The sequence below is a fragment of the Scaptodrosophila lebanonensis genome, unplaced genomic scaffold (assembly GCF_003285725.1).
Source record: "Scaptodrosophila lebanonensis strain 11010-0011.00,11010-0021.00 unplaced genomic scaffold, SlebRS2 tig00000131-arrow-arrow-pilon, whole genome shotgun sequence".
Lineage (NCBI taxonomy): Eukaryota > Metazoa > Arthropoda > Insecta > Diptera > Drosophilidae > Scaptodrosophila > Scaptodrosophila lebanonensis.
The window spans coordinates 69911-90276 of record NW_022060584.1 but is presented as its reverse complement, the minus strand read 5'-3'; the positions used below and the strand labels follow the sequence as shown (position 1 = coordinate 90276).

Below are 20366 nucleotides of genomic sequence, written 5' to 3'. Positions count from 1 at the left end.
TTTTTGGGTATTTGAACTCTCGTAAAAGGTGTATAACTTCTCATTTGCTTAGGAATTGTGTCTATGTATGTGAGTGTATGCGTAGCTGAGTGTTTCTGTGTGTGAGTATGTTTTAGCTATAACATCTTTTAAAATTAACCTATCGATATGAAGTTTTGTACACGGACACATAATCACTAAGTGAATTACCAAATTTGATCCAATATTTTCGGGAATTACGGGAGTTATGGGGAATCACTAATTGCCGGGGAGTAGGGAATATTAAAATATACTTAAACTGCGTAGTTATGTATAATATATATATATTGTGGGGTCTGCCAAAAAATAAAATAAACTCGTCCTTACTCGGACCTAGGAGAATCTGGATGCCAACTTTGGTTATTCTAGCTTTTATAGTTTCTGAGATCCTCACGTTCATCCATACGGACGGACAGACGGACGGACAGACGAACGGACGGACGGACGGACATGTCTAGATCGATTTCTCTCAAGAATCAAGAATATATATACTTTATGGGGTCGGAGATGCTTCCTTTTGTATGTTACATACTTTGCACAAACCTAATATGCCCTTTTTACCCTACGGGTACAGGGTATAAAAAAGAATAATAAATTATAAAAATAATTTTATTTTTGTTTTGGTGGGAATGGGTATATATGTATGTACAGCTATATCGTACGTCACTATCTGGATATAATTCCCTTCTTATTTTAGTAAAAAATCTAATCAACAATAAACAACAAATAATTCCGTCATCATATTTTTGTAAATTTTCCGCCCTGTGGCCCTAAAGAGCTCCACAAATTATAATATAGAGAACAATTTTCGTATCTATCCCCTCTTAATATATGGAATTTCAGACTAAGAATCATAAAAATTTTGTATAAAAGATAAGCCCACCAAGTATATAGTTTTAGTAGTGAAACTACACCTGTCAGCACCTGTCAGCTAATCTAAATCTTTTGGTCATTTGAAAATATATGTATAAACTTTTTGCCCATTCAGTGAATAAATTTGATGGAAATTCATAATCTAATCTTTCATAATAGCCCGTTGAAATTTCTTAACTTATCAGCCTATTAGTTCCGGAAACTATCGGCTATAGGTAATGGAAATGAACAATTAAGCATCATAAAGATAACTTAATGCTTTAGCAGGAATTTCGACATTTAAAATTTCATTAAATACAATAAACGGTGAATAAACAAGTATAAACAAGTTCCTTTGAACTGCTGAAGTAGTTGAAATTTATTGATATAGCTGTGTTTACCTCAATCTTTGAATGTCATCTTTATAGTTCCATCGAGTAGTTGAAGCGCTACAGCTTGATAAGACCTATAACTATACATATACATGTATCACAACTACATTATTTGTTAAATCAATAGAGTTTTCTGTATATATATATAGTATATACACGTATATGTTTATTTTCTAGAAAGTAGAAACGTATTTTCTGAAAGTCGCATTCAATATATATTGCAAAACAAATCAAACAAACTATATTGCTTACATGACATTGAATCAATTTACAATAGTAATAACAGATGTTGAAATTATTTGATAAACTCGTAAGTGGCATATACGAGTATTGTTATCTGGTGCTTGTACTCGTAATACTTGTAGATTAGCTTTACCATTACTCGACCTGTGCTAGTCCAAACTTGGTAGGGCTTTCAGTTCCCATTTAACGGTTGTCACTGAAGCTTATATTCACATAAACTATTAAACATTTAAATTTCCGATTGAAATTTTATAGTGGGGTTTTTTTGCGCTAAAAATTTCGCAACCCTGCTGTTTTAAAAATTTAAAATTTAAAATCTTGCAATTTTTGAACAAATATTTGAGGTACGGCTTTAACGTCTTGATGGTGCGAGAACTATTCTTATTAAAGAAAAAACATTGAAAAGTTATCGCGGTCGATGTCGAGCCTCAAGATTGTATTGTGCCCTAAAAATATTACATTGTAGGTGCTTGGTCTATCAATTAACTTTTATTAAGTGATTGAAAAAGAAATAAATAGAGTGTCGTGTAAAAGAAATTTTAAATTTCAAAGTAGCAAAGAAAGCTGAAACAAAAAATATATCATTTGAAAAGGCGGACGCTTCGGTATACGGTATATTAAGAATACGCTTAATATTATTAAATGAATTCAATGGGCGCATTTACCAGGTGATTTCGAATCGTGATACTTGTATGTGATTAATAATTGCTGGCTTTACCTGGTGAAAGCTGTAATTTGTGATTGTGATTAGTAAATGTTAATTCGTTAATTCAATTAAATATAAAATATTTAACACATGCATACAGTCATAAGTGTTCAGGTACAATTTCAACAGCATAGATTTACATCAGAATCGTGTCTATGCCTGCTTGTATGCAGTAAAAAAAATTAGTCAAAGCAGCAACCCCTGCCGGCAGAGCTTGGGCAGATATTATGTTTATGGCTATAACTTTCTTCATAATTAACCTATCGTGATGAAACTTGGCACACAGACACATAATCACTATACGGATGTATTTGCCAAATTTGAGTAAATTTCAAGAAATACGGGAGTTACGGGAATTATGGCAAAAACACGAATTGCGGGGGAGTGGGGGTTTGTATCAGAAAAAAACACAAAATCGGACTTAGGACAATCTGGATACCGAGCTTGGTTATTCTTGCTCTTGTACTTCCTGAGATCCTTGCGTTCATACAGACGGACGGACGGACAGACAGACGGACATGGCTATATCGACTCGCCTTGTCATCCTGATCAAGAATACATATATATACTTTGTGGGGTCTGACACGCCTCCTTCTCTGTGTTACATACATTCGCACAAAACAAGTATAGCCTTTCACCCTTTGGGTACAGGCTATAAAAATAAATGAAATGACAATATTTTTACCCTTCAGTAATCATAGCCATTTAACAGAGACTAATCATCATCGGCAATTATAATTTACAAATCGAAATTACCAATTTAGTCATTTTTATGTAATAAATACTTAGCCTGATAATGACGGGCCTGATAGTAACAATACTTTTTCTACTCTGCACATTAAATGTACAGAAGTATATTAGGTTTGCGGGAGCTGAAAAATGTAACAGGCAGAAGGAGGCGTGGCAGACCCCACAAAGTATATATATTCTTGATCAGTTTGACGAGACGAGTCGATCTAGCCCTGTCTGTCCGTCTGTCCGTCCGTATGAACACCTGGATCTCAGAGACTATAAGAGATAGAGACACCAAATTTTTCACAAAGATGCCTTATGTGTGTATTCTATACGAGTTAGTTTTTTTTTTTTTATTACCCTCCCCCCCCCCCCCCCCCCCACTTCCCCCCTATGGGGGTTTTCCCGATTTTCCATTCGTATAATCGCCTATATCTCGGAGACTATAAGACCTAGGAACACTAAATTTTAGTCCCAGATCCCTTATGTGAATACGCAGAAAATGTATATTTTGGAATTTCCCTCCCTCCCCCCTCTCCTCCTCAAATCGTAACTCCCGTAATTCTTACAATTTCGAACTGAAATTGGAAATACCCCCAGTTGGTTATTATGTGTCCGTGTGCCAAGTTTCACTATGATAGACCGATTTAACAAGAAGTTATAGCCATAAATATATTTGCTGCTGCAGCGCTGCTCAAGCGCTGCCCGCGGCTGTTGATGCTGGTGCTTTGGTTGACTGCACACATGTTTACACAGACAAAAATTGATGCGCATAGGCATACATACACTCACACAGACGCTATTGCTATGTAAATGTGCAATTATACACCCTTTACGTGAGTTCGAATACCGAGAAAGGTAAAATCGATCAAATTTGTTTTTTTTTTTTAATTTTCTTTTTTTTTTCTATAATTATTGTACATATGTACAGAGTATTTCAAAGTCGGGACCCCCGACTTTAGCTTTTTTACTTATTATATACAAGTGTTTAGTTTGTATTGTTTCATAAAAAAAAGTCTATCATTGTTTGATTCAGTAAATATAAAATAAAGTAGATAACAGTTCACTTAAATTTTCCAAAAATCTATAATAAGAATTCCGCAATTATGGTGATAGGAAATACTGAAAACCAAAGATCAACTGTTATAATTATATATTAAGAACGCTGCTGATATGGCATTGAACTTGTCATGAACGATTAAAATTCGTTGCTTGACACGCTGAGAACAAAAGCATTGTGGTTAAATCCTCAGTTATTCTGGCCTTTAAAAAATTGGTAGAGACAAATTATTTGAAAATGTCATGAACATTAAATAGAAACAGTGATCCATTTCTATATAAAAATGTAGGGCTTTTGCAGCTGCCTTTAAAATTGATGAATGATTTGCATTTTTTGCATCAATTCAGTTATACTTGTAGTACAGGTATTTTAAAAAATTCACGTTCTTTTGGCTAACTTCCACCAACAGTCTCTGACGTTAAGAATAAAGAGCCTGCTGAGCATAAAGGCAAGCAATTTCAATTAGTATGTCTTATCAAAAAACCCATTTTATGACCCAATAAAGACTAATACACCTTGGCAGACGTTCAGACTATTTGGGAAAAATATAGTAATTTGGCATTGTTGAATTGACTGACTGACGCAGCAGACTTATCAGCACGGAGCTCCACATAATTTTGGGTGGAAATACACGTGCTTGGCTATCGAAGTTAGAAATGGGAAACCATTTGTGACCGCATTTGCATTTATTGCGGGTAACACAACTCTTCAACGTGGTTATACTTGTACATACAAGTATGTAATAGTTTTGTGGAATAAGTGCAGTCGCGCTGAAGCTATTACAAAAGTAACTCTACAATTTGCACTTTGCAGTTCTTGTGTTCCATATACTATACGCGTATGTAACTAATCCTCGAAATGGCATTATACGCCATGTGCAACAAACGGTACTTGCGTGTGTGGCCTCTTGCGGTGCTCCTGTTGCTGACCTTGGTGCTCGTCCTCCACAACCTGAAACAGGCGCTTCTTTTGAATCAGAACACCTATTGGATGCAAGAAGCGGAGATGGCCCCGCCGACAGTTTCTCCGCGCACAATTCGCTTGTTCGAGTTCCTTAACTGTACGAATCGTCCTCTGCGCCTCCAGCGCCTCCAGCATGGAGACTACTGGCTGCTTCAGAACTTGGTGGTTGGCCAAATAAGTCGCCACATGGGCTGCGCCGAGTCCATAACCCTCACAACCAATGCAGATTACACATTTTTCGACAACTTGGAAATGCTGGTACAGCGGTAAGTGGCGTTGATAAAACAGCGTGGAAGCTGACAGTTCGGGGTCACTACAATTCGATGTGAATGGTGTGGAAAAAATATAATGTCGATCATATTATTGAAATGAAAATAAATTAAATACACTGCTCTCCTCGTTCATAAATGGAAGATTGAATTTTGTCTGATTCGACATTTCGAGAGCTTTCCATTTTCGTGCTCTGAAAGTCCTGTTCCTATACTATATGTATATATGCTACATTTAGTTTTGGGGAACTTTGAAACACCCAATTTAAGTGTTCTATTCAGAGTATAATTTAAAATGGGTGGCGTTTTGAAAATCTGAATCAGCAAAAGCGACAACAATAAACAAACCTCTTTAGATAACAATATTTATCATTTGATTTTAATTTCACATTGATTTTGTCTTCACTTTGTGATAACGCCTTCAAAGAAAATATATACAAGTATATACGTGTATTATTCAAATGTTTATTTATCCAGTTCGAAAGAGAGAGACAGTTCAATTCACTTGTCATAAAAGCTTTTGATTTTGGAAATGTTATGCACTATATTCCTGATATGTAGAAAGTGAATAAAAATGTGTGTCTTATCTTCTTCTAGTTGGTTGGGACCCATCAGTTTTGCTATCTTTGCGCCCGGTCGTGATGTCAACGACACTCTAGATGCCATTCAATATGTACGCAACTGTCTGCCCAGTAGCGACCTGATCAGAGACTATGTTACCTTCCACATATACTTTCCAAATGGCCATATGCCCACCTACGTACCCTATGATGAAGCTGAAGCGCTGACTTGGCCCTACAAGTGTTTTTGGGCCAATGGGAGTGTCGCATCGCCGCCGTATTTGAACCGGGAGGGCGGGGAGACGTACAGAGTGCAGAAGAATCTCACATATCCCATCAATGTAGGGCGAAATATTGCTCGGAAGGCCGCCAATACGCATTTCATATTTGCCAACGATATTGAACTCATTCCCAGCACGGGAATCGTTGATCAATTCCTGGACATGGTGGATCGGAATCATAGCGTCTTAGCATTGGACCCGAAACAACCCAGACGAGTATTTCCATTTCCAGTTTACGAGTTGCAACAAAATGAAAGCGTTCCAGCTGAAAAGGCTGAGCTGTTAACGCTTCTTAAGCGCAAGGGGGCACAAATATTCCATTCCTTAGTGTGTGCCCGTTGCCACAGAGTGCCAGGGCAACAAAAATGGTTGCAGAACAATCCAAACATTACCAATGAGTTACAGGTTATAAGTGTGGGACTTCGCATGGGTCCGTTTCGCACATGGGAACCATTTTATGTGAGTGACAATACAGAGCCGCTGTTCGACGAGCGTGTCACCTGGGAAGGACAATCGAATAAGCGTATACAGGTGAGTGCTCTGACTATATGTACTATAACCCAAACATTTCCCATTTTACTATCCGCATAGGGCTATGCTATGTGTCTGCTGGGGTACGAATATCATGTGCTGCATCCCGCTTTTCTGGCCCACAGTCCGGGCATTAAAAAACCTCCCACCAGCAAATCTCCTCGACTCAAGTATGCGCGAGAGATGACACGATTTATAAAGTCGAAGATCGAGCCCGAGTACAGAGTACTCTTTGGAAACAGGAAAAATTGTACGACGTGACACTTCTTTATGATTTTAACTAGTATTGTTAATTTAGTTATTGTTGTGCTCTTTATTTAAGTCCAATTTGAATCTAAAGGTTTCCTTTTTATGGACCTCACTAATGGGTTCCTGAAAATACTCGTCATTCTCAGGGTTCACTCAAAACAGAGATATATATTTTAGTTAAATAAATAAATAAAGTATATACATATTGTGCCCAACGTCTACAGCTTCCACGTATTACTTGTATGTAAAAAGCTAAGGTGGTAATAGATCTGCTCAAAATTAGGTCTTGGTTTTTGAAGTTGTCCACCAAATAAACTAAATATATCTTGGACATACAAGTACAACAATTCTTAGACAAAGAAGGCATCTGCAATGCCATCTGGAAGGGAGCAAACAAACAATTGAGCGTATATTTCTATCAGGAACCCACCTAGGTCGTTCCTTGATTTAGAAAAAACAAAGCTTTAACACCTACGCGCCCCTTTATGCCAATATAAACTCCAAGCTTTCCTTCACTCAAACCCCTACAAAGGCCTCGTAGAGAGGCACCAGCACAGAGCACACAAAAGACTCTTCTCTGGCCCTTCCTAGCCAGCAATTTAGCAAGCTCATTATTTCCTTTACTCAAAGGACAATCAGCTACCCATGTCACTTACAGCCACAAAGAGCGATTGCCCTCTTACACTAACTCATCCATCTACCTAAACCTATCGATTTAGCCATGGATGTTCTCACAACCGTTAGAAGAGTCAATAAATGAAGCGACATTAGTCAGGTTCTATAAGGATCGGAAGCAAATGTAATGAATACTTAACTGTCAGTGTCAGTGTCGAGTGAGTTGTAATTTACGTAAATAATTCAAACTACTCTACAAAATATAATATTCCAACAATTTAAACACCGCACCGCCCATATAATGTGCAATACGCGGAGGCTGGTTGTGTTTTTGGTGATAGTATGTCTTCTGCCGCTCACTATTATTCGTATCATGAGAGAAAGCTATCTGGACGTGCCTTCGCAGTATTCGCTGTTCAGAGATATTATATCAAATGATAGCTTCCAATCCCTCACGCTGAGGCAGTTACTTAAGTGCAATGACCGACCTCTTTTGATGAAACGTTTTCGCCGGGGAAAGTACTGGATAATGGAAAATGTGGTAGTTGGAAGAAAAAGTCGACATATGGGCTGCGCCGATTCCATTACCTTCACAACCCATGGGGACTACAGCTTCGTCGACAGTCTGGAAACGCTGGTTGGACGGTAATATCTTTGCAATTTTGGTAGCTTAGATATCCAGCCTATTTTTAAAAATTACTCTCAATTCGTTTAGCTGGCTGGCGCCCATCAGCTTGGCCATATTTGCGCCAGGACACGATATAATTGCCACGTTGGAGGCCATTCAGTATGTGCGGAACTGTGTGCCGAAGTCCGATCTCGTCTCGGACTTCGTTACCTTCCACATTTACTTCCCCTATAGGCATATGCCTGAGTATGTTCCCTTAAATGAGACCGAAGCACTAGAATATCCGTATTCGTGTGCAGCGACCGATATAATCTTTGGAAAGCCTTCCAACATGAATCGCCCCCGCGAGGAGATGTACAGATTGCAACAAAATCTATCCTACCCCATAAATGTTGGTCGAAACATTGCCCGCACGGCGGCCAACACTCATTTCATTTTCGCTTGCGACCTGCAGCTCTTTCCCAGCCTGGGGTTTGTTGATCAATTCCTGGACATGGTGGATCGAAATCATAGTATATTGTTACTGGATCCCAAAACGCAGCAACCACGCGTTTATCCTGTGCCTGTTTTTGAGCTGCGCAATAACGAAAGCCTGCCCAACAATAAAACCGAGCTCTTGGAGCAGTATAAACGGAAAGGGGCACAAATTTTCAAATTAAACCTATGCGAAATTTGCCATAGGGTGCCCGATCAAAAGCGTTGGCTGAGACGAAATCCAAACCTAACGGACGAGCTGCAGGTATTCAGCGTAAGCACGCGGACGGGTAAGTTTCGATCCTGGGAACCATTCTATGTAAGCGACAATGCGGAGCCACTGTTCGACGAGAAGGTATCCTGGGAGGGTCAGTCTAGCAAGCGTGTCCAGGTGAAATGATTCAACCGTACCTCTAACAAAGTAATTATTTTGAGATCCGTAGGGTTATGCTATGTGTCTGCTGGGCTACGAGTACCATGTACTGCACCCGGCTTTTCTTGTCCACACTCCGGGCTTTAACGAGCAGCTATGGCGAAATTCTTCTCAATTCCAACATACACGGCGAATGAATAAGTACATCAACCAAAAAATTATACCTGAATATTTGAAATTTTATGGAAGAAATGAAAAATGTGCAATCTGATATTTATTAATAATGATTAGTTTAAGTTGTCACTAATAAATATTGAAACTAAACTAACGAAATAAATATTGTTCTTTATCAATGGAAGTATTAAGTTATGCCACACTCAAAAGTGAAGATGAATAGAAGGCTAAATATATGCCGACGAATCAAAAATCAAAGAATATATTTGCCATTTGTGATCAATAATAAGTTCAAGAAAATAAGGAAATGACAAATTTGTTTTGATATTTCATTAGGAAGGAAAATAACTTAAATGAATAAATGTGCGGATAAAGTGGCTGTTAAAAATTTAGTAACCTCGTTTTATAAACATACAAAACACCAACTGTTTTCCTCTCTATATTCTATTTTATACTTTGCATCTGAAAAGTAAACACTTCTATAGGGTTTGGGAATGGTTTGTCATGGCGAGAAGAAACATTTCCAGTTGATTTGTTTGTCTGGATGAACATCTGCTTTTGGTAAACAATTCGATTCAAGCGTAAAACTAATTTGTTTTATTATTGTAGTCTGCTCTCTAAATGATGTCTAGACTACCAAACAAGAGCCAGATTACATAAAATGAACTCAGGAAAACAAAATGGACTATTTAACGAAACTCTTACTAATTTTGGAGAAGAAATGCAGGATATTGCTGCCGTCGAAGAAAATAATTCTTTGAAGAGAGGAATATTCAGGTTGTGAAGTGACCTGCCAGAAATCCAGAAAGAATCATTGGAGTATCCATTCCAACAACATTGAATGCTGCTTGAAATTATTAAAAGAAGCAATAGTAGTAGAGTGGCCAAAACTGAATTAAAAGTTGGATAATTTAGAGCTAGATCGCATATTAAGAGTAATTAATTGTAATCTGGAATTTAGCGCCAAAAACAGAGGTATGATAGAAATCTCACTATTAGAAATGTATCGTATATCTTATATCGTTCGTTAAAATATAGAATTAGTTCGGTTCCTGAGAAGTTCAGGAACAGCTACTTATTTACCAAAACATTTTTATGGCAGCACCACATATTTTCTTTCCTCATTGGCTTCTTGTATGGTTAGGGTATTTGACAGTCGCCTAGTTTGATTAAAACATTTTCTCTTGCTATAATGTTACGCCATGCTATGTTAAGTTTTACACTTTCCTAAAAATGTGTAGCATTTAGAGCTTTAAGCTTTGAACCCAAAATCCAACGCTAGATGGCGCCTGTACAATTATTAAGCGAACGCTTTTCGTATTTGTTTTTAAAATGCTCAAAGGTACATATGTAGTTATACTCTGTACATGAAATGTAAGTACAATAGTATATAAGGTTTGCGGGAGGTGTAAATGTAACGTGGCAGACCCCTCAAAGTATATATATATGCTGATCAAGAGCATGACAAGACGAGTCGACCTACATATAAATGAGCAATTATACACCCTTTACGTGAGTTCGAATACCGAGAGAGGTAAAATCGATTAACATTTTTTTTTTTAATTATCTTATTATTCTAAACATATGTGCAGAGTATTTCAACCGATTTTAGATTCTTTACTTGTTTTTTTCTATAAAAGCTTTAAGTGTATTTCATTTAAGCTGAATAAATTTTAAAAATACTATATACATTTAAATTGACATAAGCACTAAATATATTTGAATTTTATTTAAATGTACAATCCTTTGTTGAGGCAATGTACCATAATTGCTTATTTATGAGCTCCTGGCGCTGAAAGTATTCGGATAAATCCTCCTCACCACCTTTCATATCGGAATCGTCTTGGCAGCTTTTGGTTTCTGAAATGTGCCACCACTTCGGCGATGTTTTATCAAATAGGCGGGCATTATTTAGGTTGGGTTTCAATGGATCCGACCCATAGTATTGCTTGTAGCGATCGCTGTGAACCAGCACTAGTATTTGCACGAAGGCCATTAAAGTCAAGATGTTATAAATAATAAATACTGTATGCAGAAATTCCATATTAAAAGATTACTAATAATAATAGTATTATTTACCCAAGTAACTGCTGCCGATCAGAGAGAGTAATATCAGTGTGCCCAAACCTACAAAATGCTGGTTAATATTTAAAAATATAGCGAGCGCAATTGTGCAGTAAACAAAAGCACTAATCTCGGAAATGATGAAAGGTACCACATGCCACATTTTTAGCTGAAAGTGCAAAAGACCTAGAAATTATAATACAAATAATACAGAAATGACAACTATATAGTAGAGCTGCAAACTTTGTCAATATCGAGGCTTTCATTTTTTAATAGTTATCGATCAAAAAAAGTAGGTAAAAAAGGTCAATATGCACGTAATTTATTCTTTTTTCCAGAATGGCTTTGATCTATTTGTATACCTTGTACCCATATAAGAGCTAGACGGACGCAACTAGGGATACAGGTCCGATACAGGCGGACATGGCTATATCGGCTCGACTTGCCATGCTGATCACATACTTTCTATATTATCGATAATGCCTTCAATACTTTACCGAAGTGTCATTTACATTTGACAACTATACACCTAATTCTGTTTGTACACGGTAGATTGGTTCTTGAAAAAACCGCGTAAACAAAAATATCTCTAAAACCTACTAAAATTAGTGAGAATTTTATTTATGTACGTAAAACAGCTATGTTGTTAACAAAGGAAATAGAAATTTAATTGCTGTCATTCGAATTCGCTTGCTTCGTATGCGTATAAACTATCACTAACATTGCTGAAATAATTTTGAACTCGACTTTCTCGATGCTCGATCGGCATCTACATTTTGAACCGTGAATTCTGTTTTGAGCCGTTGTTGGCCAATTGTTGCTACCTCTTTCTATAATTCTTTGTAACGAACCATACAAGAGTGGTTTCTAGCTGTTTGTGCTTCTATTTATTTGTGTTGTGTTATCTTGAATCGTGCTAAATGTAACAATTTTCAAACCGTGTTAAATCAAAACTGCGTAAAAACAGAATTAGGTATATAGCACATATCAGGATAACGTATGGGTTGGGGGCAGGGTATAACGTTTAAAATGCTTACCTTATAAGCACCATAAGCTGCCGATATGCAACTCAAATTATATGCAATGTTAAGCAGCTGGGTTACCCACAAGACCATATCGGGGTCTGAAAGTACATTTTACGTTTAATTAGGAGCAACAGAATCGTATCTCATGAGCGCATACTTTCCTTCGCATAGCATGTGCTACGGCGTATTACTTCGTTGTCCATATAATATTTATTGTTTTGTAGCGCTACAACAACTTCAAACATAATACTAGTCCCAGCAGTGAAGACGACAGCCATAAACGTTATTGACAGGAGCTGAAAATGATCAAAAATGTTTTCAAACCATATCTCCTTCCATCCCATTCCATCGTCCAGCAAATGAAATAAACTTTATTGGACCCATCGTTCTTACTGCAGGGATTTCAATGAAATGATGGCAATGCAAATATTCAATAATAATTTCAGTTAAATTATTCCGATAAGCCAAATTGTTTTTCGTACTAGTGGTGATGTTTTTAGGGTTCCCCTATGGCCTATTAAAAAAAAAAACACTTGACTTTCATTACCAAAGTTTCATATAATTTGAATTTTTATCAAAGAAATTGTTAGTTTTTAATGTAAACATAGCGCCAAAACAAATAGAAAATGCTTTTCAAACTTTGAAAAATAACTTGGCATTTGGTTAACTCATAAAATACATCTGAGTATGTAAAATATTAAGGAAATAACATAACTCTACAAGCCACGTTTGGTGTCCAAAGCTATAGTTCAAAAGTTATCGATGTTCTTAAGGATGAATAAAAGAACAGACGGAGGTCGGACAGATGATACTTTTATATGTACATACAGGGCATACAAAGACCTCTGTGTGGTTTTTTATAAGAAAGTAAATTTAGTATTAACTCACCATTGACATTCCAGCAATAAATAGCACTCCCAATCGCACTGAGCAGCAATACATATACGTCTTCATGAGAAGCATTTCGAAGAGGCAATGCGCCTCAAAAATCGTGTCGTTGTGAACTCCATGGCTGCCGACTGAAGAATGACAAATGTTTGTCATCCAAGTTGCATTCAAATCAAATGCTATATTATATAGTAGCAGTATACGTATATTATTCAGATAAGCATCTTGTACATTGTTATGCTTTTTGTGCTTTTGCCTGCGCCTTAATTGTTCACCTTTTGTGTTCGGCCCCAACAATTTTCCAAGCGTTTATACTCAGTAGTCGTGCAGAGTCGATGATTTTGGTTAGTTGCCGTTTCGAGTAATGAGTAATACTTAAAAATAATGGAATACCAATATGTTGTTTATGGAGTCCTATGTTTGCTATTGCTCCGTGCGATTAGGTGTTATCATCGTGGGTTTGCTCAGCATTGTGAGTCTAAACAACTATGATGGTTTTCGATTCCAAATAATGTGGAGTGTAATTTATTTTTCATAAGGTCAGAAGCCTGGTACTCAGCATCGTCCTGTTCGTACAGGGTGTGCAAATATTTGAGCCCATTATCGATTTACTGGAACATGATGGGCAATATAAAAACAACAAATGGGTGCGAAAGGGTATCGGTTGGGTGGAACGAAGTAAGTAGCAACGAAATAAAACCCACTCTTCAAATTGAAAACTGAGATTGCTTCAAATAGTTGAACTATAGACATTTTTTTCAATTATAGTTCAGTAAGTTCATCTACATAACACACTTAAAAAAATGAAATTTTTAATTGGGTAACGAAGAAAAAATAAGCTCTAAGGAGAGTCGAGTTAATCGATCTACAATCGATATATATTTTAAATTCATTTATAGAAGAGAATGTTTGTGTTTTCTTTGTAGATGTATGACAAGTTTTTTAGTATTAATCTCAGGCTATTAGTTGGCTGCATTTCAAGCTCGCGATTAAGTTTGAATGAACACTAAGACATCAAGGTCATAACTTGGTAGCTGGCTTAGAACTTATTAAATATCTGCTCATAAGAAATAATTGATAGTAGTCCCGATAGAAGCAATACCATATAGCAAGAATAATTGAGCCAAAAAGAGGCCGTGTCAGACTATAGGTATACTTGTATCAAATCTGGAGTTCTTAATACAAATCGATAAATATTGAGACTTGATTTGGTTTGCAATTGCATCGGAGCAGCCAGTCCTCAAAATGTGAAATGTGGTTGTGAAAAGGACGGGCTCTATTGTGGTTTCAAAATTCGAGCCCTAACAAGATTTTGCTCTCTTTTGCAGCGCCTGAGAATGTGCTGATTTTTATGCAGGTTATATGCTATGTGAACATCGTGGCCGCTCTTCTGGGTATACTAGGTGCTATCAAGGTATGTTTTATGATTAGTCGTCATCACATATATTGTATATACTATATACCTGAGTACATATATGTGTTGAATTTGCAGCTTCAGAAATGGATTATTTTACCCTTGGCTCTCTACGAGTTTGTCTTCTTCCTGTCCATGACTAGCGGGCATATTGTGTTCATGATTATGCTGAAGAAGGTTATTAATTTGGGACTTCTCATAGTCTTGACGCTGGTGGGCAGTTTCGTTTTGCGTGAGTAATGGGCCTGGTTATCAAATAATTGTAAAGCTATCACTCTCTCTATATTTCAGTGTTCTTTGGCTATAACTGCATCACCTGTCTGGCCATGTTTCAGATAATAACGCTGGTTAAGAGCACACGCTATCGTGAGCTCTACGGCAATGATCCTTTCCATCCGTTGAGCCTGAGCACTAACTCCAAAGCCAGCTCCGTACAGCAGTTGCAGTTTTATTCGACACCAGATGACACCGACATCGATGAGCAGAAGCGATTGGCCAGACTGGGTCAGTGGCCTCGTCGTCAGCCGCCCCCCACGCAGGTAATATCGGTCATACCTGTGGGAACCGAGTCCAGACACATGGCAGCTCCCCAGCTGAAGTGGTGGCAACAACAAGCACTCGATGTGGACGACAAGATGCTCGATTCCGCCATTTATCGCAACTGGCAGCGAGACGAGCTCCTGCGCGGCGTGGGGGGCGAGGTGGAGCGTAAGAATGCCCTGAATAAGCAATACGGCGAACATTGGCGTCGATATTGAAGGAATCGAGCTGAAGTAAAAGTGACTTGACTTACTTTCCTCTAACAACTAATTCAATAAAACTTCGATTCCACTTTGCGCTCAAGCGTACCCCAAAAACCTTAGACAACTATTTACATGTTTCTAGCACCCTTACCGCGCAGCATTTTATTTTTCGGGCTACTTTGCATAAACGACACTACAGATTATGCAACTGTCTTGGGTTGTCAGGCTGAACGAACAGCACAGACAACACGCGCAGCACACTTTGCATATCCTGCAGGAAATGGTTGGGAGGCGGGGCCAGGGGACGGGGGACGGGCCTCACAACTACTTACAAATGCTTTTTGCATTCGAGAGCTAAAATGCACAACGTCAAGATAAAAGCAGAAAGGGAGTGCGACGATGATAAGAATATCCGAACGCTAGAATTTCGCAAGCCCGACTTTTGCATACCCTATAAATCTACTCATTAAACTAAAATAAAAGTTAAAATTAAAAATATCTTGAAAAATAAATTAATCTTTGATCTCTTCTACTTATATGATGGAGTTAACTGATTTTGATTGCATTCTTAATTTTGTCTGGGCGCTTTAAAGAGCACGTATTGGTAATATTTCTGGCAGCTTTATATTTATACTTGCAAAATCATTGTAAGATATGATATTAAACAAATAAGTTTTCTACTAAGAGAGATTCCATGACAGCTTTATGAAATATTGTAACGATAAAAAGGTACTGCGTAAGTTCTATTGAATGAAACAAAATAACAAAACTGGTGCAAAGACTGCTTCTTGCTACGATACTCTTATGGCAGCTATTTGATAAATTGCAGCGATTTTCATGAAACTTCTTAGTATGGCGAGAGATTAACATCATTATAAATATATATTGAGGCTTTCTTATTTTTTAAAGTGAAAATTCAAAAATCAAAAAATTTAAGCAAATGTTTGCAGTAAGACAGATGTCGGCGTGGATCGTTGCTACGTGAGCTACTACTTGTATATATAAAACAATTATCTTATATATGCATTAAAAAAATCCTGATCTGCGTATGTATGGATAAGACCATCGCACACGAAAGGACAGTCGATCATGGTGCTACTTATATATATCTCTCCTGATCGCATGTATGTATACCCGTGACATGTGGACTGCCTTCGCTCTGTTACATACACTATGAACTTCCTTTAATACCCTTTCATCCTTTGGGTACCGCATATAAAAGGGAGAGCAAAAAAAACGTTGCTGGACTATTGTGCAGGCAAACGAAAAATCAAAGTGTCTAACAATTGTGCAAAGTCTTGGCGACGGACGCAATGGAGCGTGCTAGGAGTAGCTGAAGAGAGCTGAGAAGTGTTGATGGTGTTTCAGACGACGCAGACGATACTGTCAATTTTTTGCAGTCTGTCTCTTCCACGCACAAAAACCCATCAAGAGCCACCCGCAGACAAACTGGTAAGGACTTGCCTATAAAACGTTGCACATTTCTAGGCCAATTCTCTCTCTCTGTCTCTGTCCCTGTCTCTCCGTCCACCCTAGAGATCTCTTATGTAGTGTTGACAGTTGCATCGACTGTGGTTGCAACTTTGGCACTAATTTAATTAAAACTTTTGGCCAAACAACAAAAGTCAATCAGTTGCTTTGCTCACCCGTCTGCCATTTCACTCAGTTGGTCAGCAGAGACCTCAACCAAGCACCAAGCCATAATTGTTCTATATAACAATTTTGCACACCCCCCCTCTTTCCGCCCAGTTTTACAAATACATATATACACACACACACACACCTACACACACATGGAGTGAGTCAGTCTGGATGACATTTAGAAGGCGCTACGTGTCGCTGATTATCTTCCGTGTGCTTAGCAGCGGATTAGCTTGCCCGAAAAAGGAGCAACGCAGAACAGCTCCGAGAGCACGTGGCATCATCTGACACTTTCTTAGGCCAGCCAACCAGCAAACTTTCTGGGCGACACGTATCCGGGGTAGCTGGAGTATATATCTGAAGGGGCTAAGCGACGTCACTTGAAAGTTGAAATGTAGCTGGATTTGGCAGCTAAGCCGCTGTAAGATTTTAATTCAATGTACGTGGTGTGGAGGCGAAATAGTGAAATGTTCTTGACTTTGTGCTAAAGATTGTATAAAGTATGGCCTAAATACTCGTACATATTATGGGGGGAGTTCGTTATGCTTACGGACTAAATTGGCTATTTTGCGTGCCAAAAATGAGAGACTTTGCAAATATTTGATTCATAAATTATTTAATTCATGAAATTACATTTGCTTTTATTATATTCCAATCAAGTTTCTTTTCCAGTTTCTTTTATTCTATTAAAATTCCAAAAATAATATATAAGGCCAGGTATTCGATGGCTCCGAACGTTCTTTAAAATAATGTCGTTATGTTCATCATCATCTTTTATAAAATGATTGGTCATGTATGAAACATTCTCAGTTCAAGTTTAATGTTAGTAAATGTACAGTGTTTTATCGACGATTCTTTAAAGAGCCTGCTTTTATGATTTGGAGCCACAACTTCGTTTTCGTCAATTCGACAAGCCCAGTTCTTAAAGCTACTCATGTATCTAAGTATAATCCAGATGCTTGACAATTCGCAGACATGATATAAAAGGAAAAGGAAAGGCAAAGAAAATATGAAAATATGAGGTATTCTTGTCAGTAAAAAAGTGATTTCGAACAATTCTGGGGATTCATAAATTATAAACGGGTTAATAGGCGACTGAAATGAAAGATAATTGATAATATAATGATTGGGAGACAAGATTTGCTCTTTTAATAAACAGCGCGACAGTCTTAATTTTCAGTACCTTTTGCAGCTTAGAAACATCTATATAAACATTGTTTTACGTTTCTTTCTTTTCGTAAGTAAGATTTTACTGAAAATATATTTCTATTGTTAAATAAACTGTGTATTATTGTTATTGGCCTAAGCTGATCAATATTTTAATTACCTAACTAGCGTCACAGCCTTAAGGATGTGATATTAGCTAATGGTCCTTGCTCTTTGCTTACGCATCTTTTGCCCTTTTAACAGTTTGGTTATGACGTCAAGACCTCGATCCAATTCAAGGCGTAAGCTATCATATATCTCAAAATCAGTTAGCACATCGATCTTCTGATCCAGCTCGTTGGCACCCAAATCAATAGATTTGATCACGTTGTTCAGCATGCGTACGAACTCGACATCTTTCTCAAGCTCGGGAGGTATATCTATATATTTTTTCACAATGCGCCTCAAGCGTTTAGTGATATTTCTGTCCAGTCGCTTAAACTCTTCCATATAATCGATCACGATCTGCTGTGCATTTTTAGAGTCAACTGGGAATATAGGAGGCTTTTTCATTCACAATCTATATTATCTATATAATATTGTAACTATATGTCTACTTACTCGACTCGAAACTCAGCAAGAGTACCACCAAAAGCAATAACAACATATTCAGCTCATTTATTTAAACAAGCCAATACCAAACTATGTAAATGTCTAAAGCAATCTGGTGGCAGTATTGATGTATGATAAGTATACCCATTGCCAATTCGAAACCACTAAATTGAGTTGACTGGAACTAAAAACGTTAGCAATGCCTGGAGCTGCTATTTTGGCCTTAAAGTTAAAAAGAATGTTGGCTGGCTTCATACTCATTTACTCTATTTATTTATACTTTGTAAGCCTCTGTACAAAAAGCTGAAATTTATATAGCAAACGTGTGATAAGCCGTAGTTCCAATATTAAATCAAAATACCATCTTGCTTAAATATTGAATTCTAGAATTTTATATGATCTGTGTTTTTAAAAAAATGATGGGAATTTTAGAACATTGATTTATTTTGCGTACATATCTGTTTAAATTTTCTTCAATTTCCATAATAATTTTTTTAATTTTCGGGCTCAACATTTTAATGTTCATGAACGCCAAGGGAATTGTAGGTTTGTGGAAAATGATAAATGTACTACACAATACAAAATCTCAGGGACTATAAGAAGCAAGGACATGAAATTTTCTTCCGTCCTCCCACTCCGCTGATATTAGTGATTTTATCATTCCGGTAATTCTTGGAATTCTCACTCAAAATTTGCAATTACTTCCTTTTAGTGTTTAACATATGGGTACGTCAAGTTTTATCAGTGTTTTTTTTTCCAACTTTTAATGGTAGGTATATCAAAGTCGGGGCACCCGACACTAGCTTTTCCACTTATTTTCAGTTGAAGTTTTTATTTAGAGGAAGGTTTTGTCTAAAAAATCATACTCCCCAAATCTCTCAATTTTTGTACCTTTTACTCATCTACTGTTTGAGATATTTGTGTTCATACAGATAAACTGATAGGTCAGGTTATATGGTCAGGTAGAATGTAAAAACAAAACAAAAAGTTCAAGAAATATTTATATTTAATTAAAAAATTCTTTCCTATTTTAGAATCAGTGCTCTTAGAATTTAGAAAACGCATTTTTATGTAATATGATGTGTGTCCGCTTTTCTGGAAAAAAATCTGTATTTATCTTCGGAAAATGGGATGAGATTTTATGTAAGAGAGGTTATGTAATGGCTATTTTGATGAATATTCTTCGTAGTAAGACATAGTACCCGAAGGGTAAGTACATAATGTTGAAACAGTCCGACTCTATGTCCCACAACATGTAGCATATTTTTGGTTTAATTAGTTTTATTAAATGTTATTATACTCTGTACATGAAATATACAAGAGTATATTAGTTTGCGCGAGCTGAAAAATGTAACACGCAGAAGGAGGCGTGGTAGACCCCACAAAGTATATATATTCTTGATTCTGTCTGTCTGTCTGTCTGTCCGTTTGTCCGTCCGTCCGTCCGTATGATCACCTAGATCTTCTCGTATGCCAAGTTTCACTATGATAGACCGATTTAACAAGAAGTTATAGCCATAAATATATTTGCTGCTGCAGCGCTGCTCAAGCGCTGCCCGCGACTGTTGTTGATGCTGGTGCTTTGGTTGACTGCTTACTGTCGGGCTTGCTCGACTGTAGCGTTCTATTTTTTTTTTATTGACTTTGTGTTCAAAACTTCGGTCCACTCGACTCTTGCATTCCTCTCTAGTGTCTGATTGCTGCTTGTTGGAA

The 20366-nt window shown here is 37.3% G+C and overlaps 5 protein-coding genes across 6 annotated transcripts; 3 read left to right on the top strand and 2 right to left on the bottom strand.

Annotated features, from left to right (window-relative positions):
• Positions 1-1802: 1802 nt before the first annotated feature.
• On the top strand, positions 1803-7071 carry LOC115629014 (beta-1,4-glucuronyltransferase 1-like). 2 transcript variants are annotated; one of them, XM_030525310.1, is made up of 4 exons: positions 1803-1849; positions 4817-5232; positions 5833-6607; positions 6668-7071. In XM_030525310.1, exons 2-4 carry the CDS (start codon positions 4862-4864, stop codon positions 6866-6868), a joined length of 1347 nt encoding a protein of 448 aa, XP_030381170.1. In that variant the 5' UTR covers positions 1803-1849; positions 4817-4861; the 3' UTR covers positions 6869-7071. The 2 variants fall into 2 exon arrangements, with proteins under 2 accessions (XP_030381170.1, XP_030381169.1); XM_030525309.1 differs by lacking the exon at positions 1803-1849 and adding an exon at positions 3751-3801.
• Positions 7072-7844: 773 nt separating this feature from the next.
• On the top strand, positions 7845-8973 carry LOC115629062 (beta-1,4-glucuronyltransferase 1-like). The gene is made up of 3 exons (XM_030525378.1): positions 7845-8116; positions 8187-8723; positions 8781-8973. The coding sequence occupies exons 1-3, from the start codon at positions 7845-7847 to the stop codon at positions 8971-8973; spliced, it is 1002 nt and encodes a 333-aa protein (XP_030381238.1).
• A 920-nt stretch (positions 8974-9893) lies between these two features.
• On the bottom strand, positions 9894-13172 carry LOC115629061. The gene is made up of 6 exons (XM_030525377.1): positions 13098-13172; positions 12367-12505; positions 12222-12307; positions 11200-11353; positions 10861-11145; positions 9894-9910 (listed from the first exon to the last, which is right to left on the bottom strand). The coding sequence occupies exons 1-6, from the start codon at positions 13170-13172 to the stop codon at positions 9894-9896; spliced, it is 756 nt and encodes a 251-aa protein (XP_030381237.1).
• A 322-nt stretch (positions 13173-13494) lies between these two features.
• On the top strand, positions 13495-15269 carry LOC115629060. The gene is made up of 5 exons (XM_030525376.1): positions 13495-13569; positions 13637-13775; positions 14426-14511; positions 14590-14743; positions 14803-15269. Exons 1-5 carry the CDS (start codon positions 13495-13497, stop codon positions 15267-15269), a joined length of 921 nt encoding a protein of 306 aa, XP_030381236.1.
• A 2223-nt stretch (positions 15270-17492) lies between these two features.
• On the bottom strand, positions 17493-18708 carry LOC115629059. The gene is made up of 2 exons (XM_030525375.1): positions 18663-18708; positions 17493-18589 (listed from the first exon to the last, which is right to left on the bottom strand). The coding sequence occupies exons 1-2, from the start codon at positions 18706-18708 to the stop codon at positions 18255-18257; spliced, it is 381 nt and encodes a 126-aa protein (XP_030381235.1). The 3' UTR covers positions 17493-18254.
• Between the last annotated feature and the right edge of the window lie 1658 nt (positions 18709-20366).

Excerpts from the sequence above, each read along its gene's own strand:
- LOC115629014 (XM_030525310.1), top strand. The coding sequence starts at position 4,862 with ATGGCATTATACGCCATGTGCAACAAACGGTACTTGCGTGTGTGGCCT. Across the intron at positions 5,233-5,832 it reads TTGGAAATGCTGGTACAGCG|TTGGTTGGGACCCATCAGTT; the intron begins GTAAGTGGCGTT and ends ATCTTCTTCTAG. Across the intron at positions 6,608-6,667 it reads AATCGAATAAGCGTATACAG|GGCTATGCTATGTGTCTGCT; the intron begins GTGAGTGCTCTG and ends CTATCCGCATAG.
- LOC115629062 (XM_030525378.1), top strand. The coding sequence starts at position 7,845 with ATGAGAGAAAGCTATCTGGACGTGCCTTCGCAGTATTCGCTGTTCAGA. Across the intron at positions 8,117-8,186 it reads CTGGAAACGCTGGTTGGACG|CTGGCTGGCGCCCATCAGCT; the intron begins GTAATATCTTTG and ends CAATTCGTTTAG. Across the intron at positions 8,724-8,780 it reads AAAACCGAGCTCTTGGAGCA|GGTGCCCGATCAAAAGCGTT; the intron begins GTATAAACGGAA and ends AATTTGCCATAG.
- LOC115629061 (XM_030525377.1), bottom strand. The coding sequence starts at position 13,172 with ATGCTTCTCATGAAGACGTATATGTATTGCTGCTCAGTGCGATTGGGA. Across the intron at positions 12,308-12,366 it reads CACATGCTATGCGAAGGAAA|ACCCCGATATGGTCTTGTGG; the intron begins GTATGCGCTCAT and ends ATGTACTTTCAG. Across the intron at positions 11,146-11,199 it reads GATCGGCAGCAGTTACTTGG|TATTTATTATTTATAACATC; the intron begins GTAAATAATACT and ends TTCTGCATACAG.
- LOC115629060 (XM_030525376.1), top strand. The coding sequence starts at position 13,495 with ATGTTGTTTATGGAGTCCTATGTTTGCTATTGCTCCGTGCGATTAGGT. Across the intron at positions 13,776-14,425 it reads TATCGGTTGGGTGGAACGAA|CGCCTGAGAATGTGCTGATT; the intron begins GTAAGTAGCAAC and ends TCTCTTTTGCAG. Across the intron at positions 14,512-14,589 it reads GTATACTAGGTGCTATCAAG|CTTCAGAAATGGATTATTTT; the intron begins GTATGTTTTATG and ends TTGAATTTGCAG.
- LOC115629059 (XM_030525375.1), bottom strand. The coding sequence starts at position 18,708 with ATGTTGTTATTGCTTTTGGTGGTACTCTTGCTGAGTTTCGAGTCGA. Across the intron at positions 18,590-18,662 it reads CTTGCTGAGTTTCGAGTCGA|TTGACTCTAAAAATGCACAG; the intron begins GTAAGTAGACAT and ends CTATATTCCCAG.